General features: G+C 40.2%; 1 protein-coding gene and 1 pseudogene across 2 annotated transcripts; both read right to left on the minus strand.

Annotated features, from left to right (window-relative positions):
- Positions 1-10259: 10259 nt before the first annotated feature.
- Positions 10260-10547, minus strand: LOC308527415 (small ubiquitin-related modifier 2-like; annotated as a pseudogene). The gene has a single exon. The product of its transcript is annotated as a small ubiquitin-related modifier 2-like (transcript).
- Positions 10548-10746: 199 nt separating this feature from the next.
- LOC308527312 (taste receptor type 2 member 16-like) lies at positions 10747-11670 on the minus strand (the record flags this gene model as incomplete). The annotated part of the gene is made up of 1 exon (XM_081102634.1): positions 10747-11670. One exon carries the CDS (start codon positions 11668-11670, stop codon positions 10747-10749), a length of 924 nt encoding a protein of 307 aa, XP_080958760.1.
- Between the last annotated feature and the right edge of the window lie 11121 nt (positions 11671-22791).

The following is a 22791-nucleotide window of genomic DNA, read 5'->3' on the forward strand; positions in this document are numbered from 1 at the left end:
ATGCCTTCAAACATATTCCAGAGATCATTCATTCTTTCCCATCTCTTAATGGCATTATAGATTCCACAGATTTGTTGTGTGCAGATTATAAAGAGTCTAAATCAAAACATTAATGTTATATCTAATTAAAGTCTTCATCTTTCCCCCTATCGGAGCTCTAACATAGAGGTTGGGGATTAGCAGGGAAGAAAGTGAGAATTCAATTTTTCACTCCTCTACTGCCTCTTATTCTTGCCTTTATAGGACTATGGAGTTGAGGAGGTGGAAGAAATAAAATTGAAGTGTTAATTGACTGGTGCTATTGTAATCTGGCCATTGGTGCCCTCTGTTGGGAAAGGAGTCCAAATGCAGGCTGTTTCCTGTTCTTCAGGAGCCTGAGAGGACTATGGAACTCAACCATTCATTGATAAGGAAGGGACACTTCTCTGCTGAACTCCTCTCAGCTCTTGCCCCATTGTGAAACCCATAGCCTCTTTCTTATAGGGAAGTTTAAAGTGATAAATGTATTTATTAAGAAAAGAAAGATCTCAACCTACCTTTACACCTCAAAGAACTAGGAAAAGAAGAACAAAATAAGGCCAGAGTAAGCAGAAGGAAAAACAACAAAGATCACAGCAAAAATAAATGAAAGAGAAACTAGAAATACAATAGGAAAGATCAACAAAACTGAGAGCTGTTTTTTTAATAGATAAAATTGACAAATCTTTAGCTAGACTAAGAAAAAAGAGAGAAGACAAAATCAGAAATGAAATAGGAGACATTACAACTGATACCACAGAAATATATAGAATCATAAGAAGCTATTAAGAACAATTATATGCCAACAAATGGGTTACCTAGAAGTAAGGGAGAAATTCCTAGAAATATGAAAGTTACCAAGACTGAGTCATGAAGAGTATATGAACAGATCAATAATGAATAAGGAGATTAAATCAGTAATAAAGAAAAAAGAGTCCCAAGAAAGAAAAGCCCACGACCAGGTGTTTTTACTGGTGAATTCTGCCAAACATTTAAAGAAGAATTAACACCAATCTTTTCAAACACTTCCAATAAATTGAAGAGGAGGGAATGCTTTCAAACTTATTTTATGAGGCCAACATTACCCAGATACTAAAACCAGACAAGAACACTGATGAATATAGATGCAAAAATCCTCAACAAAATACTGGCAAACCAACTTTATCAGCACATTAAAAGGATCACACACCAAGATCAAGTGGGATTTATCCCTGGAATGCAAAGATGACTCAACATATACAAATCAATAAAAGTGATAAACCTTATTAATATAATGCAATATAAAAATCAAAATATTATCCCAATAGATGCAGATCAAGCATTTGACAACATCCACCATCTTTTTATGATAACCCCCCCTAAGCAAATTGTGTATATAAGGAACATACCTCAATATAATAAAGGTTATATGTGGCAAACCCACAGCTAAAATCATGATCAACCGTAAAGATTGAAAATTTTTCCTGTAAGATCAGAAACAAGACAAGGGTGCTCACTTTTATTGCTCTCATTCAACATACTAGTAGTGCTGGAATAAGATAAAGGTGAAATAAAGAAATAAAAGGCAACTAAATTTGAAAGGAAGAAGTAAAATTGTCTTTATTTGCAGATGCTATAATTTTATAAATAGAAAATCCTAAAGACTCAACCAAAAAACTGTTGGAACCAATCAATGAATTTGGTGAAGTTGTAGGATGCACATGCAACATACAAGAATCAGTTATGACTCTGTACACTAACAATGAACTATTTAATGAGAAATAAAGAAAATAATCTCATTCCTAATAGCACCAAAAATAATAAAATACTTAGAAATATATTTAATCAAAGAGGTGAATGATCTGTACACTGAAAACTACAAGATTTTGATGAAAAAAATGGAAGAAGATACAAAAAACTGGAAATATTCTGTGTACATGAATTGGAAGAATTAGTATTGCTAAAATGCCCATACTACCCAAAGCTATCTATAGATTCAATGCAATCCCTACCAAAATTTGTTCTTTTCCTATTCTCTACTTATGAAGATCTCTCTCTCTCTCTCTCTCTCTCTCTCTCTCTCTCTCTCTCTCTCTCTCACACACATTATCCAACCATGAGAAAGAAGGGAATAAATCCTGTTATTTGCAACAATATGAATGGGCCTGAAGATGTGATGCCAGACAGAGAAAGACTAATACTGTATAATATTGCTTAGATTTGGAATAATTAAAAGTCAAGCCTGTACAGAGTAGAATGCTGGTACCCAGGGGCTGGAGCATGGGGGAATTTGGAATATATTGGTCAAAGGGTACAAAGTTGCAGTTAAGAAGATAAATAGGTTCTGGGAATCTAATGCACAGCACTGTGATTATAGTCAACAATACCATATTATACTAGTGGCCCAATGTGTGAAATTCGTGCACCGGCGGGGGGTGTCCCTCAGCCCAGCCTACACCCTCTCCAATCTGGTATCCCTTCACAATCCAGGACTGCTGGCTCCCAACCACTTACCTGCCTACCTGCCTGATTGCCCCTAACTGCTCTGCCTTCCAATTTGATCACCCCTTAACTGCTCCCCTGCCAGCCCGATCAGCCCCAACTGCCCTCCCTGGCCAGCCCGATCTCCCCCAACCGCCCTCCCCTGTTGTGACCTGCCTCCTCTACTGGGACCGGAATCCTGTCGCATGGAGCCACGGGGCCCCTAGGCCTCACCATGTGGAGTGGCCGCCGGGCCCTGCCTCCACTGTGCGCATGGCCATCTTGTGGCAGCTATCTTGTGGCAGCCATCTTCTGACGATGTCACACGTGAGGGCGTGAGGACCACCTAGGCTTTTATTAGTATAGATACTTGAAAATTGCTAAGTGACTATATTTTTTAAATATCTTTATTGTTGAAAGTATTACAGATGTTCCCATTTTTCCCTCATTTGACCTCTTCTAGCCCATCCCTGCCCTCCACCCCAGGCCTTCACCATCCTATTGTCAGACCACGAGTTAAGCATTTATGAATACAGGTTCTTTGGTATATCTCTTCCCACCCTCCCACACCTTCCCTCTGAGACTAAACAGTCTGTTTCATGCTTCTATGTCTCTGGATCTATTTTGTTCATCAGTTTATTTTGCTCATTAGATTCCCCATATGCGTGAGATCACATGACTATATCTTAAATGTTCTCACCACAAAAAAAGAAATGATAATTATGTGATGTGATGGAGCTGCTACCTAACACTATGGTGGGAATCATAGTTTGATATATAACGATATCAAATTTACATGTTGTATGCCTTAAACTTACAGTGTTGCATATCCATTATATTGTAATAATAAAAAAAAAGAGGTAAAGGGAAGAGAAATTTACTAGTGTGATAGAGCTTACATTTAGTGCCAAGTCAAGTGAATGGCATCAGCAAATATGACGACGTAGAGCTATGCATGGATATTCAGGAAACAAGGAGCAGATGCATTGGGTGCAAACACTTGGGCTTATGTTGGAGATTATTGGAAGTTAAGGCTGGGCCAGTAGTTCAGACGCAGATCTTGAAAATCCTTGAATACTAGGCCCCTAAATAGGCAAATGGTGCAACTGAAGTTTTTGAACCCATGTAACATGGACAGTAGGCATGGGAAGGGGCATACAAATATCCACTAAATAAATTTTGTGGTGTGTCTAATTAGGAACAAACTTCATGTCAGGTGCTACCAAGAATTCATTATTTTTTTTTAAATCTTTATTGTTCAGATTATTACAGATGTTTCTCTTTTTCCCCCCATAGCTCCCCTCCACATGGTTCCCAACCCATCAGGCCCTGGACCCCTCACTGTCCTCATCCATAGCTGTAAGCTCTTTGTTCAATCTCTTTCTGCATCCACCACACCCTTTTCCCCCCTGAGAATTGTCAGTCCACTCCCTTTCTATGCCCCTGATTCTATTATATTTACCAGTTTGTTCTGTTCATCAGATTTTTTATTCATTTGATTTTTAGATTCACTTGATAGATATGTATTTGTTGTCACTTTGTTGTCATAATTTTTTATCTTTACCTTTTTCTTCTCCTTCCTCTTCTTAAAGAATACCCTTCAGCATTTCATATAATACTGGTTTGATGGTGATGAACTCCTTTAGCTATTTCTTGACTGTGAAGCTCTTTATCAGACCTTCAATTCTAAATGATAGCTTTGCTGGGTAGAATAATCTTGGTTGTAGGTTCTTGCTATTCATCACTTTGAATATTTCTTTCCACTCCCTTCTGGCCTGCAAAGATTCTGTTGAGAAATCAGCTGACAGTCATATGGGTGCTCCCTTGTAGGTAACTAACTGTTTTTCTCTTGCTGCTTTTAAGATTCTCTCTTTGTCTTTTGCCCTTGGCATTTTAATTATGATGTGTCTTGGTGTGGTCCTCTTTGGATTCCTTTTGTTTTGGGTTCTCTGAGCTTCCTGGACTTGTAAGTCTATTTCTTTCACCAGGTAGGGGATGTTTTCTGTCATTATTTCTTCAAATAGGTTTTCAATATCTTGCTCTCTCTCTTCTTCTGGCACCCCCATAATTCAGATGTTGGTACGCTTGTAGTTGTCCCAGAGGCTTCTTACACTATCTTCATATTTTTGAATTATTTTTTCTTTTTGCTCTTCCAGTTGGGTGTTTTTTCTTCCTCATATTTCAAATCTTTGATTTGATTTTTGATATCCTCTAGTGTACTGTTGAATCTCTGTATATTATTCTTTATATCAGTCAGTGTATGCTTAATTTCTGACTGGTCCTTTTCTGGTTTTTTTTTTTGGTATTCTCACTAAGATCCTTGAAGTTCTCACTAAGTTCCTCGGAGGTTTCTTGAAGATTCTTGAGTAACCTTATAACTGTGGTTTTGAACTCTATATCCAGTATTTTGCTTTAATCCATTTCTTTCATTTGTGACATGTTTCTTTATCTCTGCATTTTGGCTGCTTCCTTGTGTCTATAATAGAAGAGCTCCTGTGCAGGAGACACCCTTATGGGGCAGGACTTGCTTCATTGGGGCTTTGGTGCTCACTGACTCTGCTCCTTGAGTGTGTCACTTCTGCATGTGTAGAGTTGTAATATGGTATGTCCTCATACTGACCACTGGGTACACTGGCTCTTGGATTTCCAAGGAGATGCAAGTCAGCAACTGCCTGGGGCAGCCCAGCAGGAACTACAGAGAGATCTGCAGATTCCTCCTCTTTGTATCGGGTTTGGAAGTGCCCAGACAAGGCCCAACTGTGTAGCAAGGTGGGCTGCTGCTGCCAGATTAATTGCTTTGGTGCTCCCTGACCCATCTACTTCCTCTTTGACAGGTTTTAGGCTGAGAAAGGACAGGCCATTCATATGCAAAAGTTGCTGCGCACAGCTTGGGTGGGGTTGTAACTTGGGTGGGGCGTGGTCTCAGGGAATCACCAGGGTGGAGCAAACATCAATGGTTGCCAGTCAGCCCTTCACCGATGAGGTCCTGGCACAGGAGCAATGATGGCTGCATGCACCTCCATCTGAAAGAAAGCCACCCTCATGTTCCTGTCCCAAAGCAGACAGTCCAGTTTCTCCCCGTATGTGTCTGAGTCTCCCAGAGTCTCTCCCAGAACTGGAATTTAGAGCAAGGGGGAGCTTGTTTCTCCCTTCCAATGAAAAAAGCAGTGCACCCGGGTGCCAGCCCGTTCTGCGCCTCCGCACCTCCTACCAGTCTTAATGTGCTTTCTTCTTTACCTCTTTAGTTGTAGAACTTCCGCTCAGCCAGCTTTCCCACAGTTCTGGATGATAGTTGTTCTCTCTTTTAGTTGTAAATTGATGTGGTTGTGAGAGGCAGCAAGTACAGGTGTTTACCTATGCCGCCATCTTGGTTCCTCCAAGAATTCACCATTTTTACCAGTCTCCTCCACATGGGACATTGTGTGAAGGCTGGGGGGTTACTTTCCAGTTGGCAATATTTGATGTATATATGATTTATATATGTTTGCATACATATGCTGGGCTATAGAAGTCACATAACTCCTGACAAATTTAACTTGGCCCCTCACAAGTGCCCTGATATTTGCTCCTAAAACCAGGGACACAACCGTCTTTATCTTCTGCTCCCTGTATGTTCTGAGTTATCATGCAGCACACTTTTTGCATGAGTGTTAATAAGTGTTACAGGGCAGGATGTTTACCAATTAGAAAACACAGGTGCATAGCCTCTTAGTGCCTGAAATTCATTCAAGCTACTCAAACTCAAAAGAATGTCCTTGTTCTTAGTCCAAGCATTGGAGGTGTTGTTCATCTTTCTAAGTGCACCTACCTTTAAATCCTAACCATCTTTCCCCAAATTTAAACTCTTTGCTTCTTTAAAATGCATCCCCTGCTTTCCTCTCCTTTTTCTTTCGTTCTTAGGGATGATATTAATCAGTCTGGTGAATTTCAGTAATTCATTTGACTTCCTTAGGTCTGTTTTCTAGCTGAGTTGGATTGAATAATCTTGACCTGCCCTTTAAGTTGAAAATATATGTAAAAGCTCTTTGTGAATTATTAGGTGCCCCAAAGATAAGAGGTAGATATTATTTCTGTTATTATTATTTTTTTTAATTTCTGGATTCCCCCTAACTTCCTCTAATACTCATCCAGGATAAGTTTTCCATTTCACTTTATGAAAAAGAATACAGTGAGAGTATTACAAATATTTAACAGATTCTGGAAGAAAGTCTCTGTGTTTATAGTAGTGGAGGATGGGAGATTCATACTTCCCCCATTCTCTACTTATATAAAGGAAACAGTTTCTTCCAGCTACCTGAGATTTTATTTTATTTTATTTTATTTTTTTATTGTTTTATTGCTTAAAGTATTACAAAGGGTATTAAATATGTGTCCTTTTTTTTTCCCTGCCCTTGACAATCCCCCGGACTCCACTACCCCCAGTGTTTTATGTCCATTGGTTATGCTTATATGCATGCATACAAGTCATTCGGTTGATCTCTTATCCCCCTCCCTCCTGCCCCCCAACCCTCCCCGGCCTTCCCACTACAGTTTGATAGTCTGTTTGAGGCAGCTCTGCCTCTGTATCTATTATTGTTCATAAGTTTATAATGGTCTTTATTATCCATGAATGAGTGAGATCATGACTGGCTTATTTCACTTAGCATAATGCTCTCCAGTTCTATCCATACTGTTGCAAATGGTTAGAGTTCCTTCTTTTTTACAGCAGCATAGTATTCCATCGTATAGATGTACCACAGTTTTCTAATCCATTCATCTACTGATGGGCACTTAGGCTGTTTCCAGATCTTAGCTATGGTGAATTGTGCTGCTATGAACATATGGGTGCATATATCCTTTCTGATTGGTGTTTCTGGTTTCTTGGGATATAATCCTAGGAGTGGGATCACATGGTCAAATGGGAGTTCCATTTTTAGTTTATTGAGGAAACTCCATACTGTCTTTTATAGTGGCTGCACCAGTCTGCATCCCCACCAGCAGTGCACGAGTGTTCCTTTTTCTCCGCATTCTCTCCAGCACTTGTCGTTTATTGATTTTTTGATGATAGCCATTCTGACAGGTGTGAGATGGTACCTCATTGCTGCTTTGATTTGCATCTCTCAGATGATTAGTGACTTTGAGCATGTTTTCATATGTCTCTTGGCTTTCTGAATGTCCCCTTTTGCAAAGTGTCTATTTAGATCCTTTGCCCATTTTTTGATTGGATTACTTATCTTCCTTTTGTTAAGTTGTATGAGTTCCCTATAAATTTTGGAGATTAGGCCCTTATCATATATGAGATTTTAGAACAGGCACAATGTGGATGCAAATGATCAATAGCAGTAATTCAAATTTCACTGGCCTCTGTCCCACTTACACTGTCAGGAGACTATACTCTTGCAACCCACCTCCTCACTATCCTACTAAGCATTCCCAGAAGTCTCTGGGCAGATAACTCAATGCTGATACCTACCTTTTATTTCTCCTCAGTCCCACATCATCTAGTTATGATTCTGCTCCACAGACATCACTGCATCCACCAGGTTCCATCCCACCTTCTTCTATAGTTCAACCACTGGAGCTTGGGAGATGCCAAGGCTGCATGGCGAGCTGCTGCAAAGTGGGAAAATAGGCTTTACTCCCCTTTCTGTGCAATGGTAAAGATGCTGCTGAGATGTGCCAATTGGCACAGTGTCTTTGGTTACAGTGGTATTTCTGTTTGTACTTATATTTCACACCCTCAGTTTCAAGTATTAACTCAAGGGATGATTTGACAGGGAGATAAATCAGAGAGATAGACCCAAAACCAGATCAGAAATTTCCACTCCAGGGCCTACGTGTTCCTTTCATAGTCAAGCTTGATATACCTCCATTCCTTTCCCCATAGGATGGTTTTCCCTCCAGATGTGTTTTAGTCTTCTAATGGCAGATCCAGAAGTTCAGTGTCCAGATATGCCCAATACATATATGAAAGGAGAATAAAAATTATATTCTTAACTTCTGGTACCAGGAAGCCTTAAGAGATGAAGCTGTCTTTTGGAAAACATCCTAATAAATGCCTGAAGCAGATGGAAGCTGAGACCCAAAAGCCTGGGATTTGGCTGTGACCAAGATCCTTTTTGCTAGTAGGTGAGGGTGAAGAAGACAGAAATGATGAGAGAGATGCCATGGGGAGATAGTGAGATGAAGTCCTACAAGAAACAGGGTTTGAGATAAGCTGAAGGGAAAAGGAGATTGGGGAAACAGAAAAGGACTTATAAAGAACAGAAAAGTCCCATAGGTGGTTTATAATAGATTATTATATGGCTCCTATATTCTTGTCAATTTGGGAGGATTTTGAATTGTTGCAGAGGAAGAAAGAAAAGAGTATAGAGAGTTTAAGCCAATGTCACTCAAATTTTATGAAGTTAGAAGAGTTCCCAAATGACAGCTGGGTTATATCTGGAAGAAACCCAGCTAAGTCTCAATCTGGGAATCTTTCTAGATAATTTATTCCAAACTGTAGTACAATTGAGAGGTAAGAATCCTGCCAATGGAAACCATATGCAATTGAGGCAGTTAAGTTGCCAATATTTGGAGATGTTCTAGGAAGAATCTAGATTGGGTATGTAGTTTGCTGTTCTGGGGAGAATATAATGTCTTGACAAATGAAAACGAAAGAAGAGTTAAATTTTGACTTGAGTTTTAAAGGAAAAATGTCACATTGTGTGGAAGAGATACAAATAAGAAAAGTTATGCCATTGGATAAAGGTCCAGAAAGAACAGAGAGAAAGGAAGATGGTCAGACATTTTCCTGACTAAATTTAGAAAAATTGATTAATTGAGACCTTAGCATGGAGAACCTTCAGGGTGTAGGAAATAAATTATTGTGGGGAAGCTATTTCTATTAATGTGTGAAGCAATTGGCAGTCATGAAAAGGATAAAATAAATATAATGAATGGACATCATGATTTTGGCTCTCTTGTGTAGAATACACTGGGAGTAAAACTCCAGAGATTGAAAAGACTGAGGAGAGATGGGGAAGTCATGAGAAAGTTGCGACCAACCTGGGGACTGTGGAGAGGAAAAGATAGGAGTGGCATAGTATAGAGAAAGACTGGCTGTTTAGAGATGAATGGCTGTGGGAATGGAAGAGAGTGAGGCTTGCTTGGTCTTGCTTGTATTTAGGGAACATTACTATCACATAGGATGGTTTTTTCTATATTTTTTTATTTTAAACAAGAAGTTTATTTAAATAACAAGACACTTGACTTGAAGGGAAAACTATCTAGGATTCATTTTTTTAGAGTAATTCATCCCTACTTAAAGACAGATTACCCTACATGTAGCAGCTATGTACAAAAAAGTTATAAAATTGTTCTTGGTTATTCAATGACAAATGAAAAACTTTAAAATTCTCCAATCAAACAAGGTATGCAAGAATTTTTATGTTGTTCTTTTTTTGTTAAACAGTCAGAGCAAAATAACTTACTGGAATATAAAGATAAGAGCTGGATGAGCATGCCACTAATGGAGAAAGGGGTTGTTTTCACAGAACCAGTATTTTTTTTCCCCCATCCCATCTCATTTGATGTAGATCAAAGCATACCATTGGCCATTTAGTTAAAAAAAAATTCAAATGCTTGTGCACATACATCAGTTACTTTATGTACAATAGGAATGGGGGAGGGGAAAATGAAAGAACAGAGAAAACTATACTGTAGTAGTCAGATGTGTTGAAACCAAATTGCAGTTTTCTAATTGAGAATGTCTTCTTGGTCTGGAGGCACAGAGTTCTGGAGTAAAGTAGCAGGATCCCTTTTTAGTAGACCCCTCCTGTCTGCTGCTGGAACACATCAATTGTATCTTCATCCTCCATTTTCAAATGTGCAGGTGTGTCTGCTTCATTGATAGGCTGCCTGTCAAATCAGAATCTGATCTGCCTCATTGACAAACCCTGTCGTTCACAATAGGCTTTCATTAGATTACTAAGTGGTCCATGCCTCTTAATCTTAAACTGCACCACAGAACCATTCTGCCCGGCCACCTTCAAATTAATATGATCGTTGTTCTCAGTTTTGACTCCTTCCTTGGGCTTTTCATCGGCCATAGCGAGAGCCAGAGTTTTCACAAAAGAGGTACCAGGTCCGCACCAAAAGAGCACACAGGCAGCACCAGGAGCAGCAGAAGAAGGAGGCAGCAGTGGTGGAGGAGGGAGAGGGCACGCGCACTCTGTGCCTATCACATAGGATTGTGAAGAGTAAAGCTGGTTGTTGGTATTAGTTGCATCAATGCAAGCTCCCATTGGCTTAGGGTCTTGCTGTATCTGGAGACTCAGGCAGCTTTGGGCCACAGCAGTTTACCTTTAAAACCTTTTTCAACGTAGGCCTACTCAGCATTAGTGAAGTTAAATGAATAGAGACTGTAGCATAGATGATAGTTTCGCCGGCCCAGAACCAGGAAGTCTTATGCCTTAGGATGTATTTAGTGGAGATGATTATGGTCAAAAAGTAAGAGGTGAAAAAGATGAGGAAGAAGGCAAGAAACCTCAGGGCAGTGGCATGAGCTTTCATGCTGGAGTTGCTGTGGCCAGTGTCATGATGTCGTATCTGCCTCAAGTGTTGGCACAATGAGGCTATGAGCAAGATGGTGGAGGTCAGGAAGAGGAGGAAAGGAATGAACAACATTGCCAGATGCTGACCTATGTAATATTTTTCCAGGAATGTCGTAAGTGTCTCTGTCTTCGTGATGTTTCCAGGTAATTGCAAGATTAACTGACTCTTGATGTAATGTTTAATAGCTGAAACAATAATCGTCACACAGGAAATCATCAGAGAGCCCAGCAACAGCCGGGGAATCAGTCTCAAAATTCTCCATCTCAGCCAGAGGAAGATGGCGTAGGTGAAGGAAGAGACTTTGACACAGTAGACGACAGCAAGCAAGCTGGTTAACCAGAATGTAAGAGTATTAGTAAATTCCCAGATGATTGCTATGTACCAAAGGTCATCGTCAGGGTTGAAATAGGAGCAAAAGTTGTGCAGCACTGATGACCACTGTAGAAAGCAGCGGCAGAAGCCCAGGCTGATGAGAATCATGTCCACAGGTGACAGCCTTTTGACCTGCACCCACTCTCTGCTCAGCACCGCAACAATTATGCTGCTCTGCACAATTATTGTCAAGGACTCGAGCAGATAGATGGTCATGAAGAAAACAGTGACTTGGCTGGGTATCATTCTTCCACTCCAAAGTATCTTCCTGTACACAGACCCAGAATCTCTGCAATAATTTCCAAGTAGAAAATACATTCCTGGCCTCACTATTGTCTGATGCAAGAAAATACCTCTCTACGGATGCAAATTAACCCTAGCTAAATTTTGATTTTGCATGTTCCTATCTGCAGAATTTGCTTATGCTTTGCTTGCTGGTTTGTTATCAGACCTGGGATGGAGGGAAATGTTATTTGAATGTGGATTTTTGCTCCTGAGGTTATTTGATTATTCCCATAAATGCAATGCCTGTTTCTTAACCATGCCCTTGATTCCTCTTTATCTCTGTGAGGTGTCTTGTCTTTAACTTATTTCCCCATCTCCTTTAAATGATAGCCTCATTCTTTTAACCTACAATTTGAACCGCAGGAAAGACAAATCCTTCACTGTTCCTTCATGTCCTGGGCAATATATCTATTTTGCTAACTGAGTGCTGTAATCATGACAACTTCAGAATCCCTGTCTCCCGAGCTTCCACAGGAGCTGTGGGTAGACGTAGCAACCAAAGTATGAGTGTCAATAAAAAAAATAATAAAGAAAAGTCCTTACTCTGAGATTCTACCCACAAAATTGCTGAAACCCCAGACCTTCAAGAATCACCCTCCAATACAGACCACTTCATAGTTGCTGTCAAATTCTTCAACTCAAGAAACCACTGCACACACCCCATTGTACTCCCTACGTCAAGGTGTGGCACCTTTACTGATGATCTTCCAGTTCAAAAGAGTTGACCTTTTTATATCTTTGGAGTTGTTCTTGTCCCTTTAATATCACTGCGTTGAGTTGTTTCCTCCATACATAGCTAAGCTCTTTCTGTTAACGCTCACACTGCTTAAAATAAAAGACTAAACAATTTTAAAAAATTAAGCCTATTGAATAGAAAGGCCTAGATGCCTTGCTCACTTTTTTTTCTTCAATTTATTATCTTTGTGCTTCCTTTTCTCTGACCAGACTGTGGAGACAAATGGATCACTGATGGTGTTAACATAAAATGCCATGGACTCTGGTGTAATCTGGTTTTGTAAAATTGCACTCTTCTGGAAAGTGCCCATTAGATACTTCTGGAAGAATCTCTGGTCTCGCAAGGAAGTCTGACGCCAGTGGATGAAGGACGATCTGATCCGTTAGGCACCTGCTGAAGCGACTGCACCTGCCAGCTGCTCCCTTCTCCAGCAGCATAGCAGGCCTTTGCTGCACCATCCCTGCCACGGGCTCATGCTGCTCTAAGCCCATCCCCCAGACCCTGAGCCTGAGCTAAGCAGCCAGTGGTCTGTGGTGAAGACCTGTGTTCACGCTCTGAGCTGTTTGAGGCACCTTGCCCTTCTAGCCTTTGTAATCTCAGCAGAGGAAAATTGGGTGTGTAGTTGCCAAAACAACTACAATAGCACCTTCCTGAAGCCTGGTGTTTTTCTATCTCCATTCTGGAACCACATTCATGAGTATCCAGTGTTGCTGGTGTGGTAGTGTACACTTGTTGTGTGGTAGATTGTAACATAAAGCTGAGAATGAAAAGGCTCAGAGGCAAAAGGATCCCTATCAGGCGGGAACTTGTGGGTCTGTAGACTTCAAGTGCTGTTTTGGACAATGGACAAACTACGCATTACTTCTAAATATCTAGAAATTAATTCATAGCTATCTAGGTAGGATCAAGAATAAATGCAAGAAATTAATTCAGAAAAACTATACCGGATAGACACCAGATATTGAATTAGTGGCTTCAAATATGAGAGGAGAATTCTAGTAATTGTTACTTGGTGAGAAAGACAAAGTGAGTCATTGACTCCAGGTGTGATAAGCACCACACTTGTGCTTATCATCCATGGACTTTAATTATTGAAGGAAGGGAAAACAGAAGTAATCTAGCATAAAGGTTAGAATTCTTAAACATAAAACAAGAAACCACCAAACTCGTGATGCAAAGGTAAACTATAGCTTTAAAATATTACACTTGGCCGTGTCCAGGTGGCTCAGTTGATTGGAGCATCATCCAATACAACAAAGTGTTGTTGGTTCAATTCCTGGTCAGGACACACACCTAGGTTGCAGGACTGATCCCCAGTCTGGGCACATAGGGGTGGTAAGTGATGAATGTTTCTCTCTCTATCCCTCTTCCTTCCTCTCTTGCCAAACCTTAGCAATGGGATTCAGGATCTGAAGGAAGGGCCAAAGCACAAATGAAAATACTATACAAGAAATATGAATTTAGAAGGCATTGGGGGCCAGGTAGAGACCTTTTTCTTGAAGAGGCACACCGACTTCTGGCATGGTTCACTATTTATTTACTTGAATACACATTTGCTCTTTAGCATTGCATACCAGCATATCAAAGGTAAAATTTGGTAAAAAGTAAAAAGATTATCAGGTTAGGGAATTGCCTTGAGCCACCACTATTTCAACAGACATGAAGGGGAAGAATTAATATTGCTAAAATGCCCATATTACCCAAAACCATCTATGGATTCAATGCAATCCCTACCAAAATTCGTTGTTTTTCTATTCTCAACTTATGGAGCTCTCTCGCTCTCTCTTTCGCTTTTACACACACACACACACACACACACACACACATTCAGCCATGATAAAGAAGGGAATAAATACTATCATTTGCAACAATATGATATTATGCTAATTGAAATACGTCAGACAGAGAAAGACAAATACTGTATGATATTGCTTAGATTGGAATATTAAAAAGCCAAACGTGTACAAACAGAGTAGAATGCTGGTCACTATGGCCTGGAGCACGGGGAAATTTGGAATATATTGGTCAAAGGGTACAAAGTTGCAGTTAAGAAGATAAATAGGTTTGGGAATTAAATGCACAGCACTGTGATTATAGTAAAGAATACTATATCATACACTTGAAAATTGCTAAGTGACTATATCTTTTAAAATATCTTTATTGTTGAAAGTATTACAGATGTTCCCATTTTCCCCCCATTTGACCTCTTCTAGAGCACCCCAGCCCTCCACCTCAGGCCTTCACCACCCTATTGTCAGTGACCGTGGGTTAAGCATATATGCATACAAGTTCTTTGCTATATCTCTTCCCACCCTCCCATGCCTTTCCTCTCAGACTAGACAGTCTGTTCTATGTTTCTATGTCTCTGGATCTATTTTGTTCATCAGTTTATTTTGTTCATTAGATTCCACATATGAGTGAGATCATGTGACTATATCTTAAATGTTCTCACCACAAAAAAAGAAATGATAACTATGTGATGTGACAGATGATAATTCGATATATAAGGATGTCAAATCAACATGTTGTATGCCTTAAACTTACAGTGTTGCATATCCATTATATTGTAATAAAAAGAAAAAGAGGTAAAAGGAAGAGAAATTTACTAGTGTAACAGAGCTTTTATATGGTGCCAAGTCAGGTAAACGGTATCAGCAAAAGTGAGGAAGTAGAGCTATGCATGGATATTCAGGAAACAAGGAGCAGATGCATTGGGTGCAAACATTTGGGTTAATGTTGGAGATTATTGGAAGTTAAGGCTGGGCCAGTAGTTCAGACGCAGATCTTGAAAATCCTTGAATACCAGGATCCTAAATAGGCAAATGGTGCAACTGAAGGTTGTGAATCCATGTAACTTGAACAGTAGGCATGGGAGGGTGCATACAAATATGCACTCAATAAATTTTGTGGTGTGTCTAATTAGGAACAAACTTCATGTCAGGTTCTACCAAAAATGCACCATTTTTGCCAGTCTCCTCCACATGGGACATTGTGTGAAGGGCAGGGGGTCACTTTCCAGTTGTCAATGGTTTCATGTATATATGATTTATATATGTTTGTACACGGGTGCTGGGCTATAGAAGTCACATATCTCCTACTAAATTTAACATTGCCACTCACAAGTGTCCCAACACTTGCTCCTAAAACCCAGGGACACAACCGTCTTTATCTTCTGCTCTGTGTTCTGAGTTATGCAGCACACTTTTTATCTGAGTGTTAATAAGTGTTACAGGGCAGGATACTTACCATTTAGAGAACACAGGTGCATAGCCTCTTGGTGCCTGAAATTCGTATCAAGCTACTCAAACTCAAAAGAATGTCCTGTTCTTGGTTCAAGCATTAGAGGTGCTGTTCATCTTTCTAAAAGCACCGCCCTTTAAGACCTAACCATCTTTCCCCAAATTAAACTTGTTGCTCCTTTGAAATGTATCCCTTGCTTTCCTCTCCTTTTTCTTTGGTTCTTAGGGATGATATTAACCAGTCTTGTGAATTTAAGTAATTCACTTGACCTTCTTAGGTCTGTTTTCCAGCTGAGTTGGATTGAATAATCTTGACCTGCCTTTTCAGTGAAAATATATGTAAAAGCTCTTTGTGAATTATTAGATGCCCCAAAGATAAGAGATAGATATTATTTCTGTTTGTCGTTTTAATTTCTGGATTCTACCCAACTTCTTCTAATACTCATCCAGGATAAGTTTTCCCTTCCACTTTATGGAAAAGAAGAGAGTGAGAGGGTTTTAAATATTTAACAGAAACAATCCTTTATTGTTTACCAAACCTTACCATTGATGTCTGTTTGTTTTGCTAAAGGGCAAATGTATATTTTAGAAAATAAAAAGCCATGGGTCCAGAGATTTGGGAAGCTCACTCCAAGAGGGTGAGGCCTCCACCTGGCTTTCCCCCATGCCTTCTAAATTTATATTTCTTGTCTTGTGTATCCATTTATGTTGCAGCCCCTTGTCCACATATTTAACAGATTCTGGAAGAGTGTCTCTGTGTATGCAGTAGAGGAGGGAGGGAGATTCATAATTTCCTCTTTCTCTACTTATATAAAGGAAACGGTTTCATCCAGTTATCTGAGATTTTAGAACACGCACAATGTGGATGCAAATGATCAATAGAAGTAATTCAAATTTCACTGGCTTCTGGAGGCTAAGACCAGCAGGTCATAATAAATGTGAGAAGTCCTCAGAAGGCTGATGGACTTTGATATTCAGCAGGGCTGAAAATCATCATTATATTACCCTGCTGCTGGCCAACTGGCTGAAGGTGATCCCCTAAGCTGATAATCCTTTATTGTTTGCCAAACCTTACCATTGATATCTGTTTGCTTTGCTAAAGGGCAAATGTATATTCTAGAAAATAACAAGCCATGGGTCCAGAGATTTGGGGAGCTCACTCCAATAGAGGGCGAGGCCTCCACCTGGCTTTCCCCCATGCCTTCTAAATTTATATTTCTTATCTTGTGTATCCATTTATGATGCAGCCCCTTGTCCACATTCCTGAACCCTTGCTGCTAAAGCTTATGGCATTTATGGCTCCCATGACAGGGACTGGAGAAGAAGATTCACTGGAGCGAAAAAAGGAAGTTCAGCAGTAAAGGTGGAGATCACCAGAAAAAGGTGGGGAGATTCACTGCATATAAAGCTCGCACCAGCTTTGGAAGTCGCGATCTAAAATGGACAAGGATGTCTTTTATTTCAAGCCAGGTTATAATGGGCAAGATTTTGACTAAAAGGCAAAAATATCATTGTAAATTTACAGCTTGTATACTCAAGGATAGAGAAATTGAAATGTCAAAGGGTACTCTCTTAAATCAGGCTCAAGAAAAATGAGTGCCCTTGTCATTTTTAATTATGTGGGTTCTTGTTCAAATTGCAAAATGCCTGATTTGTATTGGGGATCAAAAGTCTGTAATAACTAAACAAAAAACCCCCACGGGATCCTCCGCCTCTAGTGAGGAAAGGCTCAGCAGCTAGAGAGGATAGAGCTGTCAGCTCTCTTGCAGGGGGACTCTTTGAGGCTTTCTCTGAAAATTACGATATGATGCCTTGAGACAGGCAGATTTTAGGTAAAATAACTTTAAAGGCTAGTCAATGCTATGGAGAGTGGGATAGGAAAAGATTTATGAGAAGAACTCTGATTTATTAAGACTTGTCTATGTGTTATGGGTGATTATTTGTTGTGGTTTTATCTGTTCTTCTTGCTTGGTTTAATGTGTTTATTGTTAGTCTAGTAAGCATGCCTTTAATTTAATTTAATGGGAAAAGAAACCTAAGTGGCCAGGCCATTTACTGAATTTGCCCATAGCAAACAGGATGTGGGGGTGCGAAGAATGAATATGAGCAAGGCACATAGCCTAGGGTACCTGTCCTAGGGGACAAAGGGAGGTAGAGATAACAAAAAGTCTCCTTTTCACCATGTTTTTTATTTCCCGGTCTGTCATTTAAAATTTGGCACAATTCAAGGGATATGTCTAGGATTTCTGTACTCGTGAAGAGAAAAAGGACAGTTTAAGAGAAATGGCGCACCCCTGCCAATTTTAGATGGCTTCTTAAACTGTGTTCCATCTCTTTACAGATGCTTTAGAGTAAACCCAATACTGTTTTTCTCAAAAAGATGGCAGAAATGACCCAAGAAAATATACAGGCTGGATTTAGGAAACAAGATTAGTGTTTCCATAATAAAGGGTAGATTTTAAATAATAATAGGTTGCCTTCCAAAGTTAACATTAAGGCCACTGAAAGTCAGTGAGTTATCTCTGTTACAGAATTTGCCAAAGTAAATGCCTTAGATGGAATAATTGGCTTTAAAAATCTCAAAATTGTTGAAACATGGATAAATAGATGTAACTAAAATGAAGGATTTGTAGTGGAGCTTTTCAGTGATAAGTATAGGTACATTGATGGCAGGTGTCCAGTCACCCAGGGGGAAGACTGGCTATGCTTTCAGATGGAGGAGGGGGGTCGTCCCATTTCCCGCAGCAGAAACTTTAGATGTTATCTCTAAGGAAAGACTATGGCGGTTTTACATTCAAATAGCGACAGGCCTACTTCCAAAGTCTTTGGCAACTTAAAGCTTTGGAGTTTGCTGAATTGAATAATAAAAAACTTATAAAATATCTAGGTATTTTAAAATAACAACATACTAAAATATTAATCTGAGTTTGCCTTGTATGAAAAATCTAGAGGACAGAATAGAATCTATTAATTAAATATGTCCTGTATTTTTGAAATATATCCTTAAAAATGTGAAGCTATTACTAATCTGAGAAATGTTAAGTACTTAACTTGCCCCCTAAAATTTAGGCTTCTAAGAGTATAAAGTTAAAATTAAATTAGGAAAAATTATATAGTTGTGATATCAAAATGCAGAAAGTATACAAATTTATTTTTGAGAAAATAATTCTTATATTTTCTCTATAGAAATTAGTAGTTAACAATATATTGTAGTCTTTATGTGTGCTATGTGTGATAAAATTTCATTCTAGGATATAATATCTTATATGGTCTGATTTAAAAAAAGAGGATTAATTCTATTGTCTGAACTAAATTTTTAATATAAAAACCAGTTTAAATTTAATTAATATCTTTTAGAATAATTATAAAAACTATATAATATAATATTTGGTTTATATATATTTGATGTTCTTTCCAAGTTAAATTTCAAGACTTTAATTGAGAGATGGCCTTGGGACATTTCAAGGGCCCTGGAATGATTCAAAGATTTATTCTCTCTTCTTAAAAGAACTATTTTTTAATTAGGCCAATTCACGAGGGAAACATTATCAAATAAAAATTAATAACTATATTTTATTTATAGACATATATTTTAAATATTATAAGACACCACTGCACTCGGACCAGCCGAAATATTATAAAGATTTCAACCTCTAAGGGAGGGCAAGAGAAAATTGCTGAATATTTTTTAAGCAAAACCAGGTTACTCAGCAATGGAATTTTAAAGCCCTCAGGCAGCCTGCTTGTCAGATAGTTTGGGGGGTTGGGCGGCATCTGTACTTCATGGGTCAAATATATGTTTGCTTACTTTGCTTTTTTAAAAAAATATATTTTATTGATTCTTTACAGAGAGGAAGGGAGAAGGACAGAGAGTTAGAAACATAGATGAGAGAGAAACATTGATCAGCTGTCTCTTGCACACCTCCTACTGAGGATGTGCCTGCAACCAATCTACATGCCCTTCAACAGAATCGAACCTGGGACCTTTCAGTCCACAGGCCGATGCTCTAGCCACTGAGCCAAACCAGTTAGGGTCTTACTTTGCTTTTTCAATAAGATGCCTACTTTAATTACTTAATAAATTAGCTTTCTACAATATAATCAAGGTCTCATATAAATTCAGTTATATGAGAAGCCAGTATTTTTATGAGCAATTGGGTCTAACAGAAGCCAAAGTAAAAATTTGCATATGCATGCAAATGAGCACTAGCCAAAAAGAATACTGTTTAAAAGTAAATTTTAAGCTTAATAGAAGGGAGAAATTTTATTTATTTATTTATTTATTTATTTATTTATTTATTTAAAATATATTTTATTGATTTTTTTACAGAGAGGAAGGGAGAGAGATAGAGACTTAGAAACATCGATGAGAGAGAAACATCGACCAGTTGCCTCCTGCACATCTACTGGGGATGTGCCCGCAACCCAGGTACATGCCCTTGATCGGAATCGAACCTGGGACCTTTCAGTCCGCAGGCCGATGCTCTATCCACTGAGCCAAACCGGTTTCGGCGAAGGGAGAAATTTTAAAATCTCCTCTGCTACTATTTACACAGTAAACTAAAAGTTATTATTCTCAGCTTAATGATAAGCTGATCATTAATAAGTCATCATAAGTGAAAAGAAAGTCACTTAAAATGTATTCAGGGCAGTATTGGCCAATGTCTGAAAAGCAACTAAGTTTGTTGGTCTGTTTCAAAGAAAGAAAAAAGTTTTTTAAAAAAAACTCTCTAAATGTGGCCTAGATGTTACTCTGGGAGAAAAAAAAAAAACAGAAGGAATTCCCTTTGAATACCTGGAAAACTGTAATTAAGAACCAATGTATTAGGCCTCAAAAAGAAAAGTAAATAGTAATTAGTTTTCATTTTTGCCTCCCTAGCAAAGCTTATGCCATTATACTGAAAGACTTATAGCAGAAATTCAATTAGTGTCATTTACTATCCACACCCAAGGACAAGTAAAGTTAGAAAATAAGCCTTATTTCAGACTGATTTAAATTTGCAAATTGAAATAAGTGAATATTCAGGGGAACTTAGTTGCAAAAATCCTTCTAACATGTTAACACAAAAAAGGGGGGATAGTGGAATAATCTCCTGTATGTAAATTACATCAAGACTTAATTACTTTACTTTTTTTTACTTTATTTATTTATTTTTATTTCTTAAAGTATTACAAAGAGTATTACCCATGTCTTCTCCTCCCCCCCCCTTGACATTCACCCAGCTTCCACCACCCCTGTGTCTTGTGTCCATTTGTTATTCTCATATGCATGCATATAAGTCCTTCGGTTGATCTCCTACCCTCCCCAGAGTTCCAACTGTAGTTTGACATTCTGCTCAATGCTGCTCTGCCTCTGTATCCATTTTTGTTCATCAGTCTATAATGGTCCTTATTATCCATAAATGAGTGAGTTCATGTGGTATTTTTCTCAGCTTCCCAGGGGCAGTCTCAGTCTCACAGGGGCCATCTCAGCATCATAGGGGTCGTCCCAGCCTCACAGGGGCCACCTCAACCTCACCAGGGCCGTTTCAGCATCACCGGGTCTGATTTAGGATCACCGGGTCCAATTCAACCTCACCGGGGCCGATTCAACCTAACTGGGACCGTCCCAACCTCACCAGGGCCGTCTCGACCTCACTGGGGCCAATAGCAAGCTCACTGGGGCCATCTCAGCCTCACAGGGGCTGTTTCAACCTCACTGGGACTGTTTCAACCTTACGGGGGCCGTTGCAACCCCACCGGGGATGTTTCAGCCTCACCAGGGCCGTTTCAGCCTCACAGGGGCTGTTTCACCCTCACCGGGGCCGTCTCGACCTCACCGGGGCCTTCTCAACCTCACCAGAGCTGTCTCAACCTCACAGGGGCCATTTCAACCTCACCGGGGCCTTCTCAACCTCACCAGAGCTGTCTCAACCTCACCGGGGCCGTCCCAGCTTCACCGGGGCCTTCTCAGCCTCACAGGGGCTGTCTCAACCTCACAGGGGCTGTTTCAACCTCACCAGGGACATTGCAACCTCACTGCGGCTGTTGCAACCCCACCGGGGCTGTTGCAACCCCACTGGGGCTGTCTCAACTTCACCGGGGCCGTCTCAACCTCACCGGGGCCATTTCGACCTCACCGGGGCCGATTCAACCTCACTGGGCTGTCTCAACCTCACCGGGGCTGTCTCAGCCTCATCTGGGCTGTTTTGGCCTCACGGGGGCCGTCTCAGCAACATGAAGTTTGGCATTCTGTCCTTTGTTGGGTGGCTCCTTGCTGGACAAAATCTCCAGGCATTCCTGGTGGCTGAATATCTGGTATGCTTGCTTGGATTTCATTTTCTACCAAGTGCACAGACTGCCTGTCTGCCGTCTCCCAGTGTCCCATGTGAGACTGGATCTGGTGGACATGCCTGTGCATTTGCTGGTACAGCATTCCACGTTGCTGGCTCAGCCGTGTCCAGCTCTGGCTTCCTCTGAACCTGGTTCTGCTTCTTGAGTGTGTCCCTTATGTATGTGAGGAGTTGAAATCTGCATTCTGCTTGGCTGGGCTGAAAAAGTGCTGGTGGTTCTCTTTGTGCCACTAGCACAGCTTGGGTGGGGGTGTAAATTGAGTAGGGCGGGGTCCCCGGGAATCACCAGGGTGGAGCAAGGGGCAATGGCGTCTCCGCGTCTCCTCGCCTCTCCACGACTCAGCGACTCACGTCCCCGAGTGCTGGCAAGCAGTTCCGCGAAACAGCCACTCTCACTCTCCGGCCCGTTGCAAGGCCGTCCCGCCTCTCCCCGTAGGGTTCTGGTACCTCAGGATCTAGCCCAGGGGTGGGCAAACTTTTTGACTCGAGGGCCACAATGGGTTCTTAAACTGGACCAGAGGGCACAAAAGCATGGATGGAGTGTTTGTGTGAACTAATATAAATTCAAAGTAAACATCATTACATAAAAGGGTACGGTCTTTTTTTTCAATAGTTTTATTCATTTCAAAAGGGCTGGATCCAGCCCGCGGGCCGTAGTTTGCCCACGGCTGATCTAGCCCCAAACACGCTCAGTGGATTTGAGAGTCTGCATCCCCTTCAGATTGAAAAAAAAACCACGCATCCAGTTGCAGCCAGCGTGGTGCGCAACTCCGCA

This window comes from Myotis nattereri (genome assembly GCF_964212035.1).
Source record: "Myotis nattereri genome assembly, chromosome: 11".
Taxonomy (NCBI): Eukaryota; Metazoa; Chordata; class Mammalia; order Chiroptera; family Vespertilionidae; genus Myotis; species Myotis nattereri.